The sequence below is a fragment of the Lissotriton vulgaris genome, chromosome 2_1 (assembly GCF_964263255.1).
Source record: "Lissotriton vulgaris chromosome 2_1, aLisVul1.2, whole genome shotgun sequence".
Lineage (NCBI taxonomy): Eukaryota > Metazoa > Chordata > Amphibia > Caudata > Salamandridae > Lissotriton > Lissotriton vulgaris.
Window position 1 is genome coordinate 2,025,251,429 of NC_141687.1, and position 21,136 is coordinate 2,025,272,564.

At 46.9% G+C, this 21,136-nt stretch overlaps 1 protein-coding gene across 1 annotated transcript in view; it reads right to left on the reverse strand.

Moving 5' to 3' along the window:
* Positions 1-18,704, reverse strand: part of LOC147733673 (transient receptor potential cation channel subfamily M member 7-like) — a 1,613,265-nt gene extending 1,594,561 nt beyond the window's left edge. The window contains exon 1 of the mRNA XM_086958251.1: positions 18,535-18,704. Within this exon, the coding sequence (XP_086814377.1) occupies positions 18,535-18,537 (3 nt within the window). The 5' untranslated portion in view covers positions 18,538-18,704. The remainder of the gene's footprint in view (positions 1-18,534) is intronic.
* Between the last annotated feature and the right edge of the window lie 2,432 nt (positions 18,705-21,136).

Here is a 21,136-nt window from a genome sequence, read left to right on the forward strand (position 1 = left end):
TTTGTAAAACCAATTGACAGTTTTCTGGTAGGATAAAAGCAGCGTCTTTTATTAACCAGACTGTGGATCCACAAGAATCGTCTTGGCATCCTGTTTTCTCCTCTTTCAAGTGTGCCCCGAGTTTTATAGGCAAACCAAGCATACTGGTCAGGCAGAATTTGACACTCAAGCAGGATTTGAAAATGTAGTGTCAAAAAGTTTTACCCACAGCTTCTGCCCTACATATTCGGTGGAGTTCAGTGGAGTCATTCGTGCCCACTCAGGGCAGCCCATGTTTGATCCTTGGAGACATTTCACAACTAGTCACACCTACTGAAGGCTAAATACTTTCTGTGAGAAGATAGAGAGCCAGTGAAAATTAGCCTCTAGAAAATGCCGACAGGGAAACTCTCTAAAAGTTACTTTTCCTTCATATTTATTAAACATCCAACATCATAATTAAATTAGATTTTTAATTACTCTTACAAACAGTTGTTCAATTATTTTTCTAACTATTTCCATTCCAGAGATACAGTTTTAGTATTTTAATCTGCACTCTGGTTTTGTACAACTTCAGCTAGGCCTGAAGCTGTAAAAACAGCATTTAGTGCTAGTCACTGTATGTACATGGTCATATTACATTTCTGCAAGTCCTTTTTAGGTCTAGTTATTTGTGGCATTCAGAAATGCTGGCTTGTTTTTGTGCATTTGTGTAAATATCCCTCCTTTGTGTGCTTATTTCCATCCCTGGCGATGTCACCAAGAGAACATTCTTGTTGGCCATCACACTGTTATACGGTGTGATTGCTCCTCCTCCCTCCTGTTTGGGCATTGCAGCCTTGGCTCTCATGTGAGCTCTGCACACGCCCCCCCTCCTAGTACAAAGGTAAGTGAAAGGGAGACTGGTATTCTGAACTCACATATTTGAAAGTGCTTCCATGAACTTTAATGATGAAAAAGGAGTATTTGTGAAATAAAATACTTACCTAAGCTCAATCATTTTAAGTAGGGAATCAGTGTTTCACTTTCTGCACCATACTGGCGCATTTAAGAGGAGCAGCTCTTATGTGACCTTAGCAGGCCACAAAGAAATTTCTTCCCCTCACTCTGCTCCCGCCACATCCTTCTCCCCTCGTGATGCAGGTTCCTTGCCTACAGTATAACTTTGGTTTTTATTGTTTTAATATTCCTTTGGACAGCTCAAATATTGTACAAATAACGCAACACACATTTGCAAAGATAATGCATGTGTTGAGTTAAAACATGTTTCTGTTCGGGGGATGAGGGGGCGGGTTAACCACGGTGAGCTTTAGCCACCCTGCGACAAACAAACACTTGTGGGCTGGGAAAGTGCCTTCTTTATTTTCTTTGCTAAAATAATCCTCACTCATCTCCCTAATGTGCCGCCTCCTTGTCTGTGTAATGTTGCCCGTGTTCGGGCTAGCCCATGTTGAAGCATCCTGTGGGGATGCCTGGCCACACCCCCTCCGAGCGTGGCAGAAGTGGGCTGTAGAAGTGGCACGCAGACTAGTCAATAAATAGCTCAGGGCTCTGGGCGTGGTTCAGTTGGATACTGGCCACCAGTATAAGCTATCTGTGTGTGTGTGCAATTATTCACAGGGCCCACACACAACACCACACTGGTGACGAGGTGGTCTCGCTACCCCGCCGCGCCCACTCGTGCCTCGACGCTATCATCCAGGGAGAAGCCTGTGTGGCTCCTGAGTGGCCTACCTCGTCCGCCCAGCACCTTCCACGTGGTGTTGTGGCCCTGTTTCGCGGGTCTGTTGGCCCCCCCTTACATGCCTCCTGCTCCGGCTGGGCCCCGATAACGAGCGCTGCCCTCTCACTGTCAGCGCTCGGCCACATCCTGCACACATCTGCAGCCTGCCGTCCTATACGCCGGCCGCACATGTGTGCACACCCTGCTGCGGCCTGCACTGTCTCCCGGACCACGGACGGGCCGCATCGCCCAAGGTGAGTGCGCTACGCGCACCAACGATCGGCTGGCCCCCCTGCCTGGCGGTGCAAACCCCACATGTTGGCCCCAGCTGCCACACCCCTTACTAGATGCCGCTCACGGGGGCAGAGTGAAAGGAATACAAATAAGGAAGTAAGACTTTGGTCAATATCTCACGCATCTCGCATGGTGGTGTGCCCCGCCCTGGACTGCAAAGTGAATGTCCTGAACACTCTTCACGTGTCCCTGGTCGGAGGGACATACGGCCCGGTACCATGATCACCGCATCCCAGGGAGGAGAGAGGGTTACTAGGAACATATCGTTCTTCAAAAGAACCCCGATGGACGACTGGGAAGTTTCAAAAACTAAGAGATCCCGGTCCTGACACATCTCGAGACTCGGTGGAAGCAGCAGAAGAGGACACCCCTCCACTGGCCTCACGTGGAAGGAGCGACCAAGCCACCCAGGACCCTGAAGATCTCCCGTCGTAAGGGGCGCAGAGCAGCCGAGACCCATCTGAGATAGACTGTTCCGAGGACATGTTCCAAACCCCGCCAGACAGGAGTAACCAGGGCAAGTATCACCTACGCCCCCATCCAAGACCGTCACAGAGGTATCGAGACTTTGTTGCCCGCTGCCAGCCACGGAAGAGGGACGAACTTGTGCACCAGTGAAGACCAAGAAAGACTGTTCCAACTGTTTAATGGATTTGCAGAGACTATAAAGAATTATGTGGTCTTTGATGCATTGTTCCATGGTGTTGTAATGTTTTGCATTTCTGGGTAAAGGAGGAATGTAATGTTGCCCGTGTTCGGGCTAGCCCATGTTGAAGCATCCTGTGGGGATGGCTGGCCACATCCCCCTCCGAGCGTGGCAGAAGTGGGCTGACTCTGCGTCCGCGTGGGCCGGCACACAGCCTAGTCAATAAATAGCCCAGGGCTCTGGGCGTGATTCAGTTGGTTACTTGCCACCAGTATAAACTACGGTATCTGTGTACGTGTGCAATTATTCACAGGGCCCACACACAACACCACAGTCTGGTCAGGGGCCTAGACTGCCCGGTCAACGTTACGTGGGTGCAGCCTGCACAGTTGTGGGGGACAGGGAGGGACCCCAACCCCTCCTGCTGCTTCAATACACGAGTCCTCCTCCCTGAGAGAGAGCTAGCGCTCCCCATCCCCGACACAATGACCCCTCCACCCTGTTGCTGCAATACACAACACAGACTTCCAGCCTCTGCAAGTGCAGTACATACCACGGGTCAAACATGCAGCCAGGCAGTGTCTCATCTGACTTGTGCTGCCCCCGAGTTACCTTCAGAGGAATCTGTGCATTCCCGACAAGATGTCTCTGCAAGGGCAGTGTGAGAAGATAGCTCTGAGGGTTAATGCTTCTGCGTCAGTGAGGTGTGTGCGACTTTTAGGTAGGACCTAAGCATAGAAAGTCAGCCTTTCATCCTTCCGATGTCGACAATATGGTATCCCCGAAAGGGTTAATAAGACCACTGCTTTTTTAAAGCGCCTTGAGCCTTGCAAAAATGCTATGCAAATAAATGTTCAGTTAAAATTGATAAAGAGACCAGCCTCGTGCAAAAAAGATCCTCAATCATTTTTAAATGTTAAGACTCGTAGTGCATTTTAAGGAATATTTGTACGCAGGAATTTGGTTAGAAAGTGATTCTAACGAAGCAGCATCATACCTATAGAATTTCCCCTAATGGCAAAGAGGACCAGCTCTCTGACTCAGAGGACTGTCAGAGTCAGCTCCAGTCTTCACTTGTAAGCAGCAAAGCCATGTTGCCATCTATCTGAAATAACGTGCCCTAAGCTACACTCCCAAGCAGTTCTAGCGCTTAAGCATAGGGCACTATGGCCAAAATGATTTAGTAGCCTAGGGAAATATTATCCTAAGGCCAGAGTTAAGGTCCTCGGCAACCTCTGGAAAGCCTCTATCAGCCAAACAGTATTTCACTAATTGTGTTCTTAACTTAGTTTCCGAGTGGCACGGAGGGGTTAGTGTGGCATGCCAGGCCTAGTAAGCCTGTGTGCCACCTTCAACCCAATCTGGTGCAGTACAGATCTCCAAGCTGCAGGGGAGAAGACGATGGAACTAGCTGGTCAAAGGAGGTGTGTACGGGGAGTGGTGGCTAAGGAAGCGGGGTTAGGGCTATAGTGATAGCTTAGGTCCAGTGACATCACAGCTCATTCCTGAGCAGGGTGAGCGATGGACACCACATACATCCAATCCACACCACACAATTTCACATCATGCCACATAATTCAACACCACACCACAAAATTCCATATAATACATGACACTCCACGACACATAAAAATACCGCTACACTTAATACCACATAATTACCTAGGTGATTACCAATGCTAACATTCCATTGCTAGCGCACGCACTCATCCAGTTCACTTCAGGTCTTTCAGCACAGTTTCTTTACCATAACTTTTCAAAAAACCCAACCCGTAAACACACTCTCCTCTTTTTTTCGGTGTCCTCTGCGTACACAAGCGCAGCCTCCTTATGCATCTATAACCTTCTCTCCCCTTTATTCTACTTTCTCACACACGCTGTCTACTACTCTATCAAGAGTTCATTCACCACATCATACACAAACTATCACTCTCAATATTACTTTCGATCTATTTTATACAGCTCTCACCCCAATCTATTCACCATGCCACATATTTCCAATACACAAATACACTACACACCACACGATTTCACAACTAACAATTCCAATTCAAAGCACATAATTCCACTCCAAACAACATACATTCACTCCAAACAAAAAACACAGGTACGAAACAATATAATTTTCATTGCTCTAACTCTTACAAATGCAAGTACAATTTGCATTGCAAATGCTCATTATTCTCATGTACCCTGCCTTGTGGGCAACAAGGCCTGCATGAGGAGGATTTATTGATATTTAAAGAGAAGATTGTTATCTGTTGAAAGGGTTTATCTTTACAGGTCGAATTGCAGTTTTCACACTGCTACAATCAGGCTACAATGGTAGAACTGAAACTATTTTTTGTAGAACTCCTTGAAAAAGGGCCAACTAGCCCGAAATGCATTGGAGTTAATGAAATATGTGAAATGATCAATAATGACATTTTCCCTGTGGCAACTGTGCTAGCTGCCATCTAACCAGATAAAGTAAGCAGCTGACCTTCGCCAATGGCACAAGATGGGACCAACGAAAAATTACAAACTGCAACAGCAAGAATGTGATTTACATGATTATGTGCCCTTGCCACCTGGAGTATATTGGCATGACCACCAGAGCAGTGAAAACACGACTCAGTGAGCACAAGAGCAATATCTGCTGCAAAAAGAGTACCACCAAGATGGCGGCTCATTTCCTAGAGATGGGACATTGTGTTAATGATATCTACTGGACGGTAATTGAGCAATTATCCACGAAACAGGGTGTCTTTGAAAAAGAGCAACGTTGGGTTTTCCGCCTAGGTACCCACATATCTGGATTAAATGATGCCATCCCTTGGGGCCAATTAAAACCTCGAACGACCCACAGAGACGTAACACAAATAGAGGGTAACATCCTGGATACTAAGCCTCCGTTTTATATAAAAATTTCCCCCTCTTTTTCTGAGCTCGAACAAAATTCTCAATACGAACACTTTCCGTAAAAATCATGAATGTACCGAGTCCAGAACACCTCGTAGGGTAAATGAGGTAAACAAAATGATGAGCTAAACTCCTTTAGTTTTACAGAATCTCAATATCATTCTCTCATCCCCCTTTGAACTGACTGAATATACTATTATCTAACCATAATCAGGCTACCCCGGTTTCATTATGTAACCCAACTTTTATGACATTTTTTGAAGATAAACCCTGATTTTCAAGAAACAATTTAGTGATTAGTGCAGGCACGAACCCTAGTCGATTCCGAACATAATCATAGCGAGCACAAACTGGACCAAGCATGCATGGTTAACAAAAGGGCACTGCAGCCCAATGCGCATGCGCTGCCCGGGTTAAACTAACTATCGCGCATGCGCGATCCGGAATAGAAGCAGATAGAAACATCCAATTACCGGCGAACCAAATACAGGCATACGCGGTAAACAACAGGGCACTGCAGCCCAAATGCGCATGCACTACCCAGAAACATCCAATTACCGGCGAACCAAATACAGGCATACGCGGTAAACAACAGGGCACTGCAGCCCAAATGCGCCTGCACTACCCAGGTTAAATTAACTATCGCGCGATCCGGAACAGCAGCAGATAGAAATATCCAATTACCGGCGAACCAAATACGGGCATACCCGGTTCCAAAGCTTGCCAATAATTCAATTAGGGGCGAATCATCGATAGTATATAAAGGGCGCTTTTGCAAACACCATGGCACAACCCCCGGAGCCGGCGTAAGGGGCAGCGAAGAGGGATTCTCCTCAGACTCGTGAGTAATACCACCTCAAAACAAACAACCTTACCATCCCTGCAAATATGTAAGTACAAAGATGAACAGCAGTATTTGAATTTCTCCCTCACAGGTAGCAAGGAAGCGCGAGTAACCCCTACGTTAGTACGGTCTCATGGAGTAGTAAACTCCTAACAAAACAGTATGTTATGCCCACTGTGAGCTGCACATAATTTTCTTATTCTTCACAATAAGTTTATGACTCAGCAAGTATCACATGGGCTGACTACAACCTGTTTTTACCATAAACATTAGAGTGTGTGTTTTATGTTACATGTGTGTCTGTCTTGTAGGTGTCTTTTTTATATGTAAAAGATTTTACCATAGGGACGTTCTTCATGTGTAGAATGACACTAACGTGTCTTGAAAAATTCGAACCGCACCCCTTTGCTTGACTGTATCCACGGGTAAACATGCCTATGGTTTTTTTAAGGAATGGACCACCTGAAAAAAAATGTTTTGTCCTTCTCATTACAGGTCAGCTAAATAGCGGTTGTTCAGTAGGTACATTACTATACCTGCACTTATAAATTCCACTTTTTTAGAATATAACAAATCTGAAAAAATAGAAAAACGTGAGTAAGGTGGGGATTTGTGTACCCCAGTCCTGAAGAAGGTGTTTTTACACCGAAACATGTTGACACACACATAGGAGGTGGCACACATAGGTTACGCCAATACCTCCTCTCTCACCTTTTACTAGTACCAGCCCGGGGGCCAATTAAAGTTTTTTTGCTACCCCACGAGCCAGGCACTTTTTAAACTCCACTCACTATCAAATGCCACCACAGCACTCACTTACAATTCCCTCACCTACACCACACATAGCCAATATAAGGGCTCCCACGCAACCGTCGGTCGCAGCACGCCGCATCCCGTAGAGGGGAGCGAAGACCCCAATGATGAAGCATGACACCAAGGGGCCTGTTGGTGTGTGAGGGGTACCCAAAAACAACTAGTGTGTTCCCAACCACCGTAGGGACACCTCCTTCCCACTTCCTAATGAATTCCTTTTGTTTATAAAATTATTAGAAATAAGTGCATACAAACTCCCCTAATCTACCAACACTCCAATAGCCTTGTCATCAAAGAACACTTCGCAGTGAAGTCTGTCCTACTTATCCACACTTTCCATTTTTACATGTGATGTACCCAACACTACTCCAACTTTCAGGGTGGTATGGCCATAGGATCAAAGTGGCCCCTCAAAGAGAATCCAACAGCTCACAAGTTTCCAAAACAAACTGCCAGGGCAAAGGGGCATCACATTTACATGAAGTGCAAACTTAACGCACCACCTGGAAACCTTCTGACAGTAGAAGGAGCGAGGAATGTGCACACAAAAAAACGCTTGACCCTGAAACGTACGCAACAAGAGGAGGAATGGACTAAGATGTTTTTCATGCTAAAAGAAGGATTCCTAGCTAGATTCTGGCAGTAAGTGAACACTCTATAATCCCTTGGAACTCCGAGATCAAATGCAGTTCTGGCAGCAGCATGGTAGAACCACGTGAGAAGCCAGTTTCTGGTTAATCAACACACAGCTTCCATGGGCACTGCCCTATTGAACACAGAAAAACTCCAAACCCTGATCAAACCAAGGGAAATTATAAGACTAGTAAAATCTATGAAATCCAGTGCAGCGCCGGGTCCAAACGGCCTGCCTGCCAAGATCTTTCAATCCGCCCCAGAGGGCTGGACAGCGCTTCTGACCCCATTATTCTTCGCCCTAAGTTGGCAGGGTATGCTCAGACGCGAGTCCCTTGCTCACTTGGCCACTGGATTCAAGATAGCCCGGCTGATGAGGATTATGAATCCGAAACCGGTCTCAGGATGCTTGTTTCCGGTCCAGGGAAGACATGGCTTGGCAGTTCGGGCTGGACTGTTCCCATGAGGCACAGGGTCAGACTGATTTGCATAAGGCCATGTCTGAAATGGGGTGGCTGAGTGAGCTAAAGAATGGTGATGGATTATACCCAGATCAGTTGACTGGGGGTGAGTGTTTGATTTGCTCAATCGCTCCGTCCATCATCCCCTTTTGTTTCGCTTCATCCTATGCAAAGGTGCCATACCTCCTCCCCCAGGATGGGCTGGGTCCACGAAGGGGAAGCTTCAAAGGGATCCGGAATCCCTCCTGCCCCCCATCCCTCAGGACTGGGATGTATATGTAAATTATATCTGTAATGTTTTTCACCCTGGAGAAGCAACCTCCAAATATCCACCTAACCCATCTCCCGATGATGGACATTGCCCCAGCCGTTGGCCCTCCTGCCTTCATACCCATCCACGTGGCTGTTCATTCCTAGGTTAGTCTCCTTCCATTGTGATCTTTTTGGTTCCCCAGCTCAGAAGTCGGCAGCTCTGGCCATTACCCCACATTCTTTCCCCACTTTCGTGTTTGCCGCGGGTTCTGGTTTAGGCTGCGTGAACAAGAGAAATGGGCTGGTGAAAGCTGCTTTTTTTTTACAAATTAACCACTGACTCAAAGCCCACGAGTATCGTCAACACGTGCTGCATGATTGTATCTTGTTTTAGTTGTGTGGTGTACACTGATGTTATGGGAAGTATTTATTTTATTTCGATGGGGATGCCATAGAACAGGGGCCAATGCAGCTTGTTCATGTCTTCAGTAATTTGATTGGGAAATGTCAGTCCTGGTACCCTCCCGGCTTCTTTGTTCTGCATTAATTGTTGTTGTTAGGAAAATCTCTCGGTCAAGCTGATTTTACTTAGAGTCTAAAAAGTCTTGCATGGAGAGGATGGTGGCTGTAGAAGAGAAGTCTTAATATTACACATGCAGTAAGGTGTGATTGTTTTGGCCCATTTAATGCGGCAGCTCATCTTCTCAAAGTCTGAAAGGCTTGTGGTTAGAAAAGGTATAAGATAAATAGTTTGGTGAGGTTCTGTTGGCAAAAGATTCCATATCTGTTTACCACAGCCAACTGTTTCATTATTTCAGTGAGAGTCGCTCACTGATCAGAGGCAGAGAGCAGATTACATGGACAATAATCACAACTTTTCAATTAACGTTCATAAAATGAATATATTTCATGTTAAACTCAGACAAGCAAGTATTTATGAAGAAAATTCAATCAATCAACAAAGCTTTATTTCGATATTTGATATCATAAAAGCACATTTACAAATTTAAAACACAATTCATAATAAATACATTAAAAAGAGAATTGCATCTAAAAAACTTTTTTTCACAATGAATAGATAAAAAATTTATTAAACTTTAACAGCTTTGTGGATGTTTAAAAACAATTAATTATACAGATTCTTCATAAAACCTTTAGTCTAATCAACCATGCCCAGCTTAAAAATTTAGCCACCCCACAGGCTAGGGTTGTACTGGCATCAGCCTTAAGTATTCTAAGTGTAACAGAGTGGTCCCTAGTTTCAAGCTGCAGGCACACAGGTTTAAGCCATTTCAATCTAGGTTTTGTATAGGCTGGGCATACGAAGAAAAGGTGAGGGATATTTTCAACGACACCTGCACAGTTTGGACAATCCACGGGCGTTTGGTGCGGGGGCTTCCATTTGCTGGTACGATCACGAAGAGGAAGGGTGCCCATCCTAAACTGGATAAAGAGAGTCCTATCTCTCGGCTTTGTGATAAAGTCCAGATAGGGCTCCGGGGGAGGTATATGCTTGTGTTCACGAAATACCTCAGTCAGCCTGCCTTGGTTTGGGTCCATCTGCTCTTGATTATGAACCCATGCCCTAAAGGCTCTCTTGGTTTCTACCTTTGATAACACTGCCCCAGACTCCCAAGCAGTTAAAAGGCCAGTTGCCAAAAGAAGCTTTCTTATATTGGCTAACCATCCGATCTTATGGAATCCTTGAAGGTTCATGACCTCTCTTAGGCCCTCAGCATACCTGGAAAGTTCTGTAGTGCGCCATAACCGGGCCCAGTATAAGAGAGGGCGCAGGGTGACTAGGTCCTTAATTGAACGGCGACCCAAATCACTCAAAAGTGACTTAGTTGGGGTGCCCCTCGGGAGTGAAACAACCTCCCTAAAGAACTTGTTTTCTGTAGTGACTAGCACGTCTACACATCCAAAGCCCCAGAGTTCTGCTCCATATAAGGCACAGCCTACAGCTTTTGCAGCATAGATTTCCAGAGCAGGAGCAATGGGCTTAGAGGTAGACGCGCAATGTTCCCTCCCTAATACTCCTACTACCCGTTTATGATTTAGGGCCATTTTATCAATATGCAACTGCCATTTAAATTTATCAGAAATTCTGATCCCCAAATAATCGAACTCTTTGACGCGCTCCAGTGGCACCCCATCGAGAGCCAAAGTAGATCTAGACGATCTGCTTGGGTTAAAATAAAGAAGCTTTGTTTTGGAGGTGTTAATGACAAGACCCCTCATCTTACAAAACAAGCAGAAGCGATCCAACAGATTCTGTAACCCTGCAGGAGTTCTTGATACTAACAACGTATCATCCGCAAAAAGTAATGCGGGGACTTTATCACCTGCCAGGACCGGGGCATAGGATTAATTTCAAGCAAAAAGGAGACTACGCCGTTCACAAAGAGCGTGAATAGTGTAGGTGCCTGTACGCATCCCTGGCAGACGCCTCTATTCACAGGAATTTTATCCGTTTTTTGCTCCTGTGATCCCCATCTAATGCGGGCGTAGTTTCCATTGTGCATACGGGCCAAGAGGTTCAAAATGGGAGGGGGAATCCCCATCTCCTGCAGGACCAGCCATAGGCGGTCTCGGGGGACCAAGTCAAAGGCGGTCTTCAAGTCAATGAATGCCAAGTAAAGGCCGCCTTTGTCAATGGTAACCACCTTCTAATGCAAGAGTGCCAACCGAAATGCCTGGTCTATCGTGCTTGTGCAAGCCCTGAAGCCCCCCTGGAACTGTGAAATGATGTTATTTTCATCCGCCCATGAAAGGATCCTCTCCAGGAGAACCCTGCCAACCAACTTCTGTCCGGCGTCTATAAGACTTATTGGACGGTAGTTGGCCGCGTCCCCCCTGGAGCCCTTCTTATAAATGGGAATTACTTCGGCCCCCTTCCAAGAGTTCGGGACGGGTGAACCTTCCAACAAGGCATTAATGAGGAATACAAAAAAAGGGGCCCATTCCTCAGCATTAGCTCTAAATAAGTCGCCCGGTATGCCATCTTGTCCCGGGGCCTTAAGCGGGTACAATCTTGTTTATAGCGGCCACCACCTCTTTCTTCTCTATCCTAGGGAAGGAACCCTGAGCAGGGGCAGCTACCATGGCCCTAGACTACCTGTTTCCTCATTCCCTACATATAGCTTCCTAAAGTGCTCAAACCACTCCCTGTCGGGTATATGATTGGGGTTTTGGTCTGGATCACAACCATCGGATCTTCTCACTAAAGCCCAAAAGAGCTCACCGTTCTTGGACTGGCTCGCTACTTTTAGACTATCCCAATGTGATTCTTCCCAACCCCTTTTTGCATCTGCAATCGCTTGCCTATACTGCAGTCTTGTCAGCCGAACCTCAACAGGATTATTAGATTTGATAGCAAGTATCAAACTGTTTTTTTTAAACTGTTTTGTTTCCATTCTACAGTTTCTATCAAACCACTTCTGTACTGGCTTGGCACTCATCGGGCGCTTTTTACTGGGGTCTACAAACAAGGTGCCAATCATATCTATAGTGTCAACATAGAGTGTTTCCGCTGCAACGGACCCAGCCTTGTTCTAACATGCTGCAGAAAGCCTAGTAGTCTGGTCACTAAGTATTTCACCTAGGGTGCTTAATCTTTGCTCATTCAGAATGAACTTTGGCCATTTGAGGAACCTATTACAATTGGATGGTAGGACTGCCTTTGTTAGCATTCTCAATCCAGTAGTAGAAGTTTCCTCCTTCCTTTGCCACATTTCCAACATTGTGAGGGACAAGGGGTTATGATCACTATCTATTGATGGTATAATGATCATATCAACCACAAACTTCCATGACCTCCTATCAACCAATATGTAATCGATTCTGCTTTGACAGGATTCCCTGTTGTATGTATTTGCTCCCGTTACGTCGAAGGACATGCGCCCATTTACAGCTCTTAACCCAAATTCTAGCATTAAGGCATTCAATTGAATGACCACCGGCGACCATTTCTTCACTGGCGCAAGCGACAAAGAGGGAATGCCCCTTCTGGCATCCTCCTCATAGATTCCTAAAATGTCGTCCACTTCTAAAGGCTCAAATGAGCAATTTAGGTCGCCGGCGATCAAGACAAAGGAATCAAAAGGACAAGAAAGGAGCATTTCCGAAAGGACAGAGATGGTGGAACATTTAGCCCCCCCTTGGGTACCTCTAGCATACATGTTAAAGAGTTCCCAGGTGATATTGCCCTTTATGCCCTTAAGGGAGAATCTCATAACATCTAGTGAGGTACACGAACGGTGAATAATCTTAAGGCTAAGCTCTGCCCTGACCCATACCATGAGCCCTCCAGATGGGCGACCTCGACCAGACGAGGGAGCAGGTACAAAAAAACAAGAGAAACCAGACTTATACAAAGGTTCAAGACACCATGTTTCCTGAAATAAACACAGATCATACCCATCAATAAAATCATTCCAATCCGGTAATGAGAGCTTATTACGTAAGCCGGCCACATTCCATGAAATAAGTCTAAAATTACTTGTAAGACCATCACAGGAGATTAAAGCACTTGGAGATTGATCTGAGACCCAGCCAGTAATGTTGTTAACCCTCTGAGGAACTGTGACAAGAATTGGTATTTCAGAACCCAAAAGCTGGGGCAGGACAGGAGGGTTATGAGTACAGCTACCTGGGGGGGGAAAAGAACTACTTGGTGCCCCTTCTCGAACCTGAAGTCAATCGACAGCCTCCAAACAGCTGAATCGATTTTGAATAGGAGTTTGATTTCAAGAAAATAGAGGCTTAGGCCACCCCCCCCTGAGGCAGCCCCCCCCCCCGTTCCGCTGCACTAGTGTCCACCTATCTGCTACTAATGTAAAGTGACCTGGGGGATAGAAGTAGGTCAATGAGAGAGAGCGAATAATTACTCCTGGGCTGAAGTGTCTCCAGTAACAAATATGCTCAACCGTTCTAGGATCATTAAAATTGACCAAAACACAATCCCCCCTTATATTCTTAGCCAGATGCCCCACCCATGGCACCCTCCGAACCATCAGTATTTTACACACTATACGTGGTGGCAGTGGTCTGTTTTTGTTTAACCAGTGGGCAACCCTGTTCTTCAGTGCTGAGGGAGATTCAACTTGGTGCTTACCCAGTTCAGGGCCCCCTGCTAGAACTACCACAAATGGACATACTTCCGGGGGTAGATTGAAGAGATTTTTACCCCTGGGAACCAGAGCTATGGGGGCCCCTCTACCCTCACTGAGTTGAGGTGTGTTATGCTGGCATGATTTACTAACAACAGCTGCAGCTGAACCCTTATCGGGGGCTGCAACTGGTGCCTGGTGGACTGTGGTCAATACCAGCGGGTCCCTCGAGACAGCCGTGGTGTTTTCCCCTCTAGCTTTATCTAGTGGTTGAGCAACCCTGGGTGGAACATCCTTTTTAAAAGGTATCAGTAATTCCCCTAAAATCAAGTTCAATCTTTTTTAAATGCTGTTCGATTCTGCTTAATCTATCCTCCACTGGGTGAAGGAGAAATCTAATTGTGTCACATATATTGGTCAACATGGGGTCCATCATCTCTGCCCTTACAGATGGGCTTGTCCCCCCACTTGCAGCCTGAGGTACCGTTCTAATGAGGATTGGTTCAGCTAAAGATGTAACTACAATTGCCGAAGCATCCACATCAGGCTGCTCCCCTGTAGTGGAAATTACTCTACTGTTTTTTGGCTCTTTCTTTTTCTTCCCACCATTGTTATTAGTTAGCCCTTGGTTATACTTAGGAATAGCCCCTGGGTGTCTCTCGCGCAATTGTCTGGTGTTTTGCTCCTTTACGGTGCTAGGCACAGATGGTAACTTGTGGGGAGACATCAATAACGATTCGGAGACCGTGGACTGGTCCCCAGAGGAAACATGATTAGTGTCAGACGGTGGTAGATGTAAAATCGGGGATTCTGAAATTGCTAATGCACCAATACCACTATTTTGGCCTTGATGAACAGGAGTCCGCGCATTAGCAATGTGCCCCATCGAAGACCTTCTGGCGATCATTAGATCCTGGGAAACTCGACGTTCCATCAGCGTGATCCCCTGGACTATAACACAATTTACCCTAGTTATGAACTGGTCCATTGTTCCAGTGAGATTAACATTGTTCGCTCTACCTCTGGACTCCTTTGGGGGCATAATAAAGCCAGTAAATCAGTAAGAAGCAATGAAGTACTCACAGGTCAATCCCCCAAGGTAAAATGAAAGAGGGGTGGCCCGTCCCGTCCTTGAACGGGCTTAAACGGGCCCGCCCTTGGCCCGGGCTTTGCCTGGCACGCACCTGCGCGCTCCCGTGCCACGTGGTGATGACGTGCTAAGTAAGCGCAGTGGTCAGCTAACGCGGTCCAGGTGTGGGGTTAACAGCATGCCCCCCTGGGTGATGTAGTCCTCCTTGCGTTGTTTGCTCCGAATGGCAGTGTCCAAACCAGCGATGCGGTTCCCGCGGCAGTGGGAACTGCGAGGCGCTAAGTAAGAGCGGTGGTCAGCTAACGCGGTCCAGGTGTGGGCTTAACAGCATACCCCCCTGGGTGATGTAGTCCTCCTTGCGTTATTTGCTCCAAATGGCAGTGTCCCAAACCAGCGATGCGGCTCCCCAAGAAGAAAATTCAACATATGTCCACTGGAAAAATTCCTACCAATTTAGTTTGTACTCAAAAAAGCTGCAGAATGTTCCCAATTGAAAAGTGACAAAGTAATGGGCGCACAAAAATCAAACTGCAATGGTCTTAACTACAGTTATTTTACACCCAGACATCCAATAATATTCAAGGGTGTATTGACAGGTATTTTTTTGTGCCAAACAAAAAATAACGATGTCTGGACCCCCAAAAATAGTTTAGGATGAGTTTTCAGCAAGACAGAGAGCAATCTATACCGAAATATAGTAGTACTTACAGGTTCATTGTGATGATGGAGAAGTGTGGCTCACTGGTTAGAGGAGGCAGACCCGGACGCTGAGATCAGACGCGGGACCAGGGGATCAGACGCGGGACCAGGGTTCAATTCCCGACGCGGCAGGGTCTTGAGCCCAAAATGTCCACGGACTCGGTAATTCTCGCTTCGGTGCCTACTCGAATCACAGGTTCACGCTCTGCAACTCTGGGCAATAGCTTGCTTAATCTCCACTACGGCCCCCCGTGGCGGGATGCCTGGCTTTCACCTTGGGGATACCCAGTAGGGGCTATCTCACAGGGAAAAACCAGGACGGGTTCCCAATGCAAAGCGCTTTGAGACCTGGCGGTGATATTGCGCTATATAAAAACCCATCCATCCATGCGTTGGCTGGCTGACATGTAAAACATACATGAAGCCTGCACCTGAGGGCTGTGAGTTTCACTCACCTGGGGCTGCCTTCCTTCGTACTCCTGGGTTCCTTGCTGCTGTTTATTACCCCTCCAGCTCCAAAAGGGAAATTAATTACGTGAGGGGTTGAGCTGCCTTTCAAACCTGCTCCAAAAGACAGTCAAGTCAGAGTTTAGTTTCTGCTTTTTTTACCATTACCACCATGGTGGTTTCTCCCTCGATTCCTTTCTGGTTTTCCCAACCCTTTTGCGTTTTCCGTCCTGTGATGTTTGATGTCAATTCCTTTTCTTAATCTATATGAAAGACTTCCGTGGGACCGGAGGGACCGTCCCAACATAGCTGTGTTCCTGCACTGGTTTCCTTCCCAGTATATGGACAATGGGAACATCTAATGGGCAGAACCACAGCTGAAAGAAAACGGGAGATCCTATGGAAAGACAGCACATCCAACAATAAATGGATTAAACGTGGATAATCATCCAATAAAGTAAAGTCTTTCTGGTAGGAAACACATGGTAGACTCAGGAAGGCGTACCCAAACCCCAATAATAGGTGCTGGATAGCATGTGTGGAGGGGGCCTCTCGTGCACATCTGGTGGCCATGCCCTATTGTGTTCATATTCTGGGAAGAAGCTAAGAAACAGAATCTGTTGCTCCATGCTAAAGGATAAAGTCTTCGCTCTCTGGGGCTTGAACCAGGGATGAGGGAAAGTGAGCGTAAATGAAGATAACATTTTTTTTGGTAATGGTAACTGCGAGAATTGTCATAGCAAGGAATATGAAAAAAGAGCACATCATGTCAGTTTTTTAAAGGGGGCCTCGAAACGGGTCTCAATCGGTCTCTGTTTTGTGCCCTGGCACAGGTGGCCCGTTTTTTCCCGGACTGCAGTGACTCCAATCACACTGCCCAGTTCTCACTACTGGAGAAGGTACGGCATGACGTCATGCCAGGTGAGCGCTGTAGGGGAAGGCAAATCATTTAAAGAGAGTCATTTTCTCTCTTGATTTCCAATGTCCTTTTAAAACTCAGGAGCAGCAGCATTGTTGTGATGTCGGGCTTGGAAGCTTTTTTATTATTATATACAAACCATAGTTGCTGATAATTTATCTTATGCAACCAATGACAAAGCTAATAGTCCAGACTTGTAGGTATGATGGTATTTGTTGTATCATATATCTGGGTGCAATGACAGAAACAGTAATACAAGGTCTGGCGGCACACCATTTTAAGCACAGATTTTTAGCGGAGGTGTTTGTAAGCCACGCCCTTAAGTACAATGGCCACGCTCCTTTGAAAGACTTCACCCCCCCCCCCCCCACCCCCTCCCCCAGTTTTTTCATACCACGTAAAGCCCTGAACACATGACATTGTATATGGTAAAACAGAATAATAAACATTTTAAAATAGCACATGCGGAAGTCACAGTTGGTGTTTAAAATTAAGAAGTGTTAATGCACAGATGCTCAGAGTACCTATTATCTACTCAAACATGTTGATGCTTCCACAGTAAAAGTACCGAATCCCTATTTCGAAAGTTGGCACTCTCCCTTTCAAATTATATACGTGCAGGTAGGTACTTAATAAAACATCACACAACACATGTAAAAAAATTAAAGAAAAAAGCTCTTCGGTTTATTTAGTGTTCTTGTGCACTCATGCCTTCAGCGACTTCAAAAGCTGAAGGACTTTTCGGGGAAGTGTGTCTCACTGTTTTTCAAGCAGCCGTGGTAGTCTCCTCAACTCGGCCACCTGTTTACCCACTATCGCCAAGCAGCGCCCTTGCTACTGAGAAGTGCTGGCACTCCCCCTGTGAACGAAGTGTGGGAGTTCAGTACCCGACAGGACCTGCCCATGTAAAGCACCGACGGTAACTTTACACAGAGCAAGAGATCCGTCACCTGCGCAGCATGGTGAAAAATGATTAAAACGAGAACCAGGATACGGGGGTTACTGTATCCCGGACACCCGGGCTAGATCACTCTGGATACAGCATTTTATCCCAGCCGTCATGCGACGTTTCTGTAGCAAACTATTTTCCAATCATTCAACGAGGAGCGCCCTTCTAAAGTCTAAACCACACCTATGCGACTCGATAGCACCTCTTCAGATCACACCTGTGTCTGGTAAGAACTCTCCTTGGGATCACGCCTGAGGTATGCCGAGCACTCCGCACACCACCCGAGTCAGCGCGAGAGCGCCTCTGGAGACGCACTGCGCAATTACGCCTCATTACGTCCGGCGCACTGCAGGTTTAAGGGAACCGCGCGCCCAACCAAGGATCAGCGCAGACAGTAAAACGCAAATTAAAACAAAGTTGACTAGAAAGGTGGGTACGGTTCTATGCTGGAATCTGCCCGAGGGTGGGGCGCAGGTGATTCTGTCGATGTCACTTTAAGTCCCTTCCCTCCAGTCATTCGCAGCTCTCTGGACTCCCCCAAATCAACCCCTGTGCACAAAGCGTCCCCTGACTCTCCCTACTCACACAGCCCCTCTCTACACTCACAACACTCACCGCTCCAAGGGGAACAACGGCTCCTGACTCTCACTCTTCACATAATACTACTCCCCACAGACAGAGTGACAGGCTCCCCGGTAAGCGCCTGAGCAGAAACCTCAGACTTTTAGCGCTATCTCCCTCTGCCCCCCGCATCTCCCAGGCTCCCTTCCTACCATGTTCCCAGTGGCAGGCTGCTGGCGGCTGTGGTTCTACTCCGGGTCTCTCGGCCATCCGTGGTCGGCGAGGTCCTGCTTGAGAGGAGGGTGAGTGAATACTCCTTACAGATCCCTCGGCTGCACCTGCCTCAGGTGCGCTGCTTTAAGCGTGGCCGGCCGGTGTGTCTGAGGCTGCAGGTGTCTTCTGATGACGCTGCACATTCCTTCCCAGACACCTCTGAGACAGGACGAATGAAACCCTAACCCGAGGAATGTAGCTGCTGGTTCACCCGCAGGCTGGCTACGGGATACACCAATCCCATATCTCGCCCAGTCATCAATGGGGCGAAAGGCGACAGAGAGTCCATTCATTCATTGAGGGAGTGACGCCAGAGAGACCCCATTGATCCACGGAGGGCAAGGAACTAAAGGCAGACCATTCCTCCATGGAGGGACGGAGGCTCCAGGCAGCCCATTCACCCATGGAGGGACGCAGGCTTCAGGCAGCCCATTCACCCATGGACGGACGCAGGCTTCAGACAGCCCATTTATCATGGAGCGACAGATGCTTCAGGCAGCCCATTCATTCATTCATGGAGAGACAGAGGCTTCAGGCAGCCCATTCATCCATGGAGGGACGGAGGCTTCAGGCAGCTCATTTATTCATGGAGAGACAGAGGCTTCTTCAGGCAGCCCATTCACCCATGGAGGGACGCAGGCTTCAGGCAGCCCATTCATTCATTCATGGAGAGACAGAGGCTTCATGCAGCCCATTCACCCATGGAGGGTTAGAGGCTTCAGGAAGCCCATTCATCAAGGAGGGACAGAGGCTTCAGGCAGCCCATTCACCCATGGAGGGACGGAGGCTTCAGGCAGCCCATTCACCCATGGAGGGTTAGAGGCTTCAGGAAGCCCATTCACCATGGAGAGACGGAGGCTTCAGGCAGCTCATTTATTCATGGAGAGACGAAGGCTTCAGGCAGCTCATTCATTCATTCATGGAGAGGCAGAGGCTTCAGGCATCCCATTCACCCATGGAGGAACGGAGGCTTCCGGCAGCCCATTCATTCAGGAAGGGACGGAGGCTTTAGGCAGCCCATTCATCCACAGAGAGACGGAGGCGTCAGGCAGCCCATTCATTCATGGAGGGACAGAGGCTTCAGGCAGCCCATTCATTCATGGAGGGACAGAGGCTTCAGGCAGCCCATTCATTCATGGAGGGACAGAGGCTTCAGGCAGCCCATTCATCATGGAGGGACAGAGACTTCAGGCAGCCCATTCATCGACAGAGAGGCGGTGGCTTCAGGCAGCCCATTCATTCATGGCGGGTCGGAGGCTTCAGGCAGCCCATTCATTCACGGAGGGTCGGAGGCTTCAGGCAGCCCATACATCCATAGAAAGGTGGTAGCCTTCAGACAGCCCATGCATTCATGGCGGGTCGGAGGCTGCAGGCAGCTCATTCATCCACGGAGGGTCGGAGGCTGCAGGCAGCTCATTCATCCACGGAGGGTCGGAGGCTTCAGGCAGCCCATTCATCCACAGAGTGACCGAGGCTTCAGGCAGCCCATTCAGCCACAGCAGGGCTGGCTTTAGCACTGGTGGCGCCCGGTGCGACAATCATTTTTGGCGCCCTCGCACCCATGAACGCCTCCGCGGATTCTCGCACTATCACTGTGCAAAAGTGCTCCTCATCTCTCCAATCATTTTTTAAAGTTTGAATTTGTTAAGAAAAAACAAGCAAAAGAACAGCATTGTAATAGTTACAACTGATCCTATTAGCATAAAAGTTGTATGGAAAACAAGATAAAAATGGGAAATAAGACTATCAAGCTGAACACAAAATGAAAAAGATACGTTATAAACCAAGAAAGGAAAGAAAAAAAGGGGGGGGGGAGGAGAGAGGGAAGAAAGCAACATGTAGTCAAATTATATGTTGGAATAAAAAGCAAGAACAAAAACTGGTTTAAATTGTAAGCATAACAATAAGCACATTTTAAAATTATGTGATAAAGAATATAGAAGAAACACATAACTTCTGATCATTATGGAACGAGCCTTGCGAGAGGCCAGGGGCCTTTCCTCTTCTTAATACCAAAATTGCATGAGAGATTTCTGGTAGAGAAATATTGATTTCCAAGGAATGAAAGTCAATGTGATGGGAAGGAGGAGAGGCAATGGATTGGAAGTAAGAAGAGGGATCAGATTGCGCCGATTGATCTTCAGGAGAGTGGAGATTTTTGTAAAAGGAAAAAAGTTCATTTAAAATATCACTATCCTTAAAAAGAGAAGTGCCCAATGGGCCCTGCAAAGATTCTATTTTAGTTCTGTCTTTCCTTACTTTCAAAGAATTAGCCAATAGTTTCCCCATTTTGTTTTGACCCCTGTAATAGCGAGTACTACTTTTCAATAAAAAGGAGGAGGCTGTTAAAGGTAATTTTAGCATCAATAAGATTTTTCAGGGAAGACTCATCATTGGATTGGTAGAATGAATACTCTAGTTGCTTTATTTTGGTGAGTAATTGAACGGACTGGACCTCTAGAGATGTTTTCTTTCGTGACACAACATTTATTATTAACTCCCTAGCAGCTGCTTTAAAAGAGTCCCAAACCTTTACAAAAG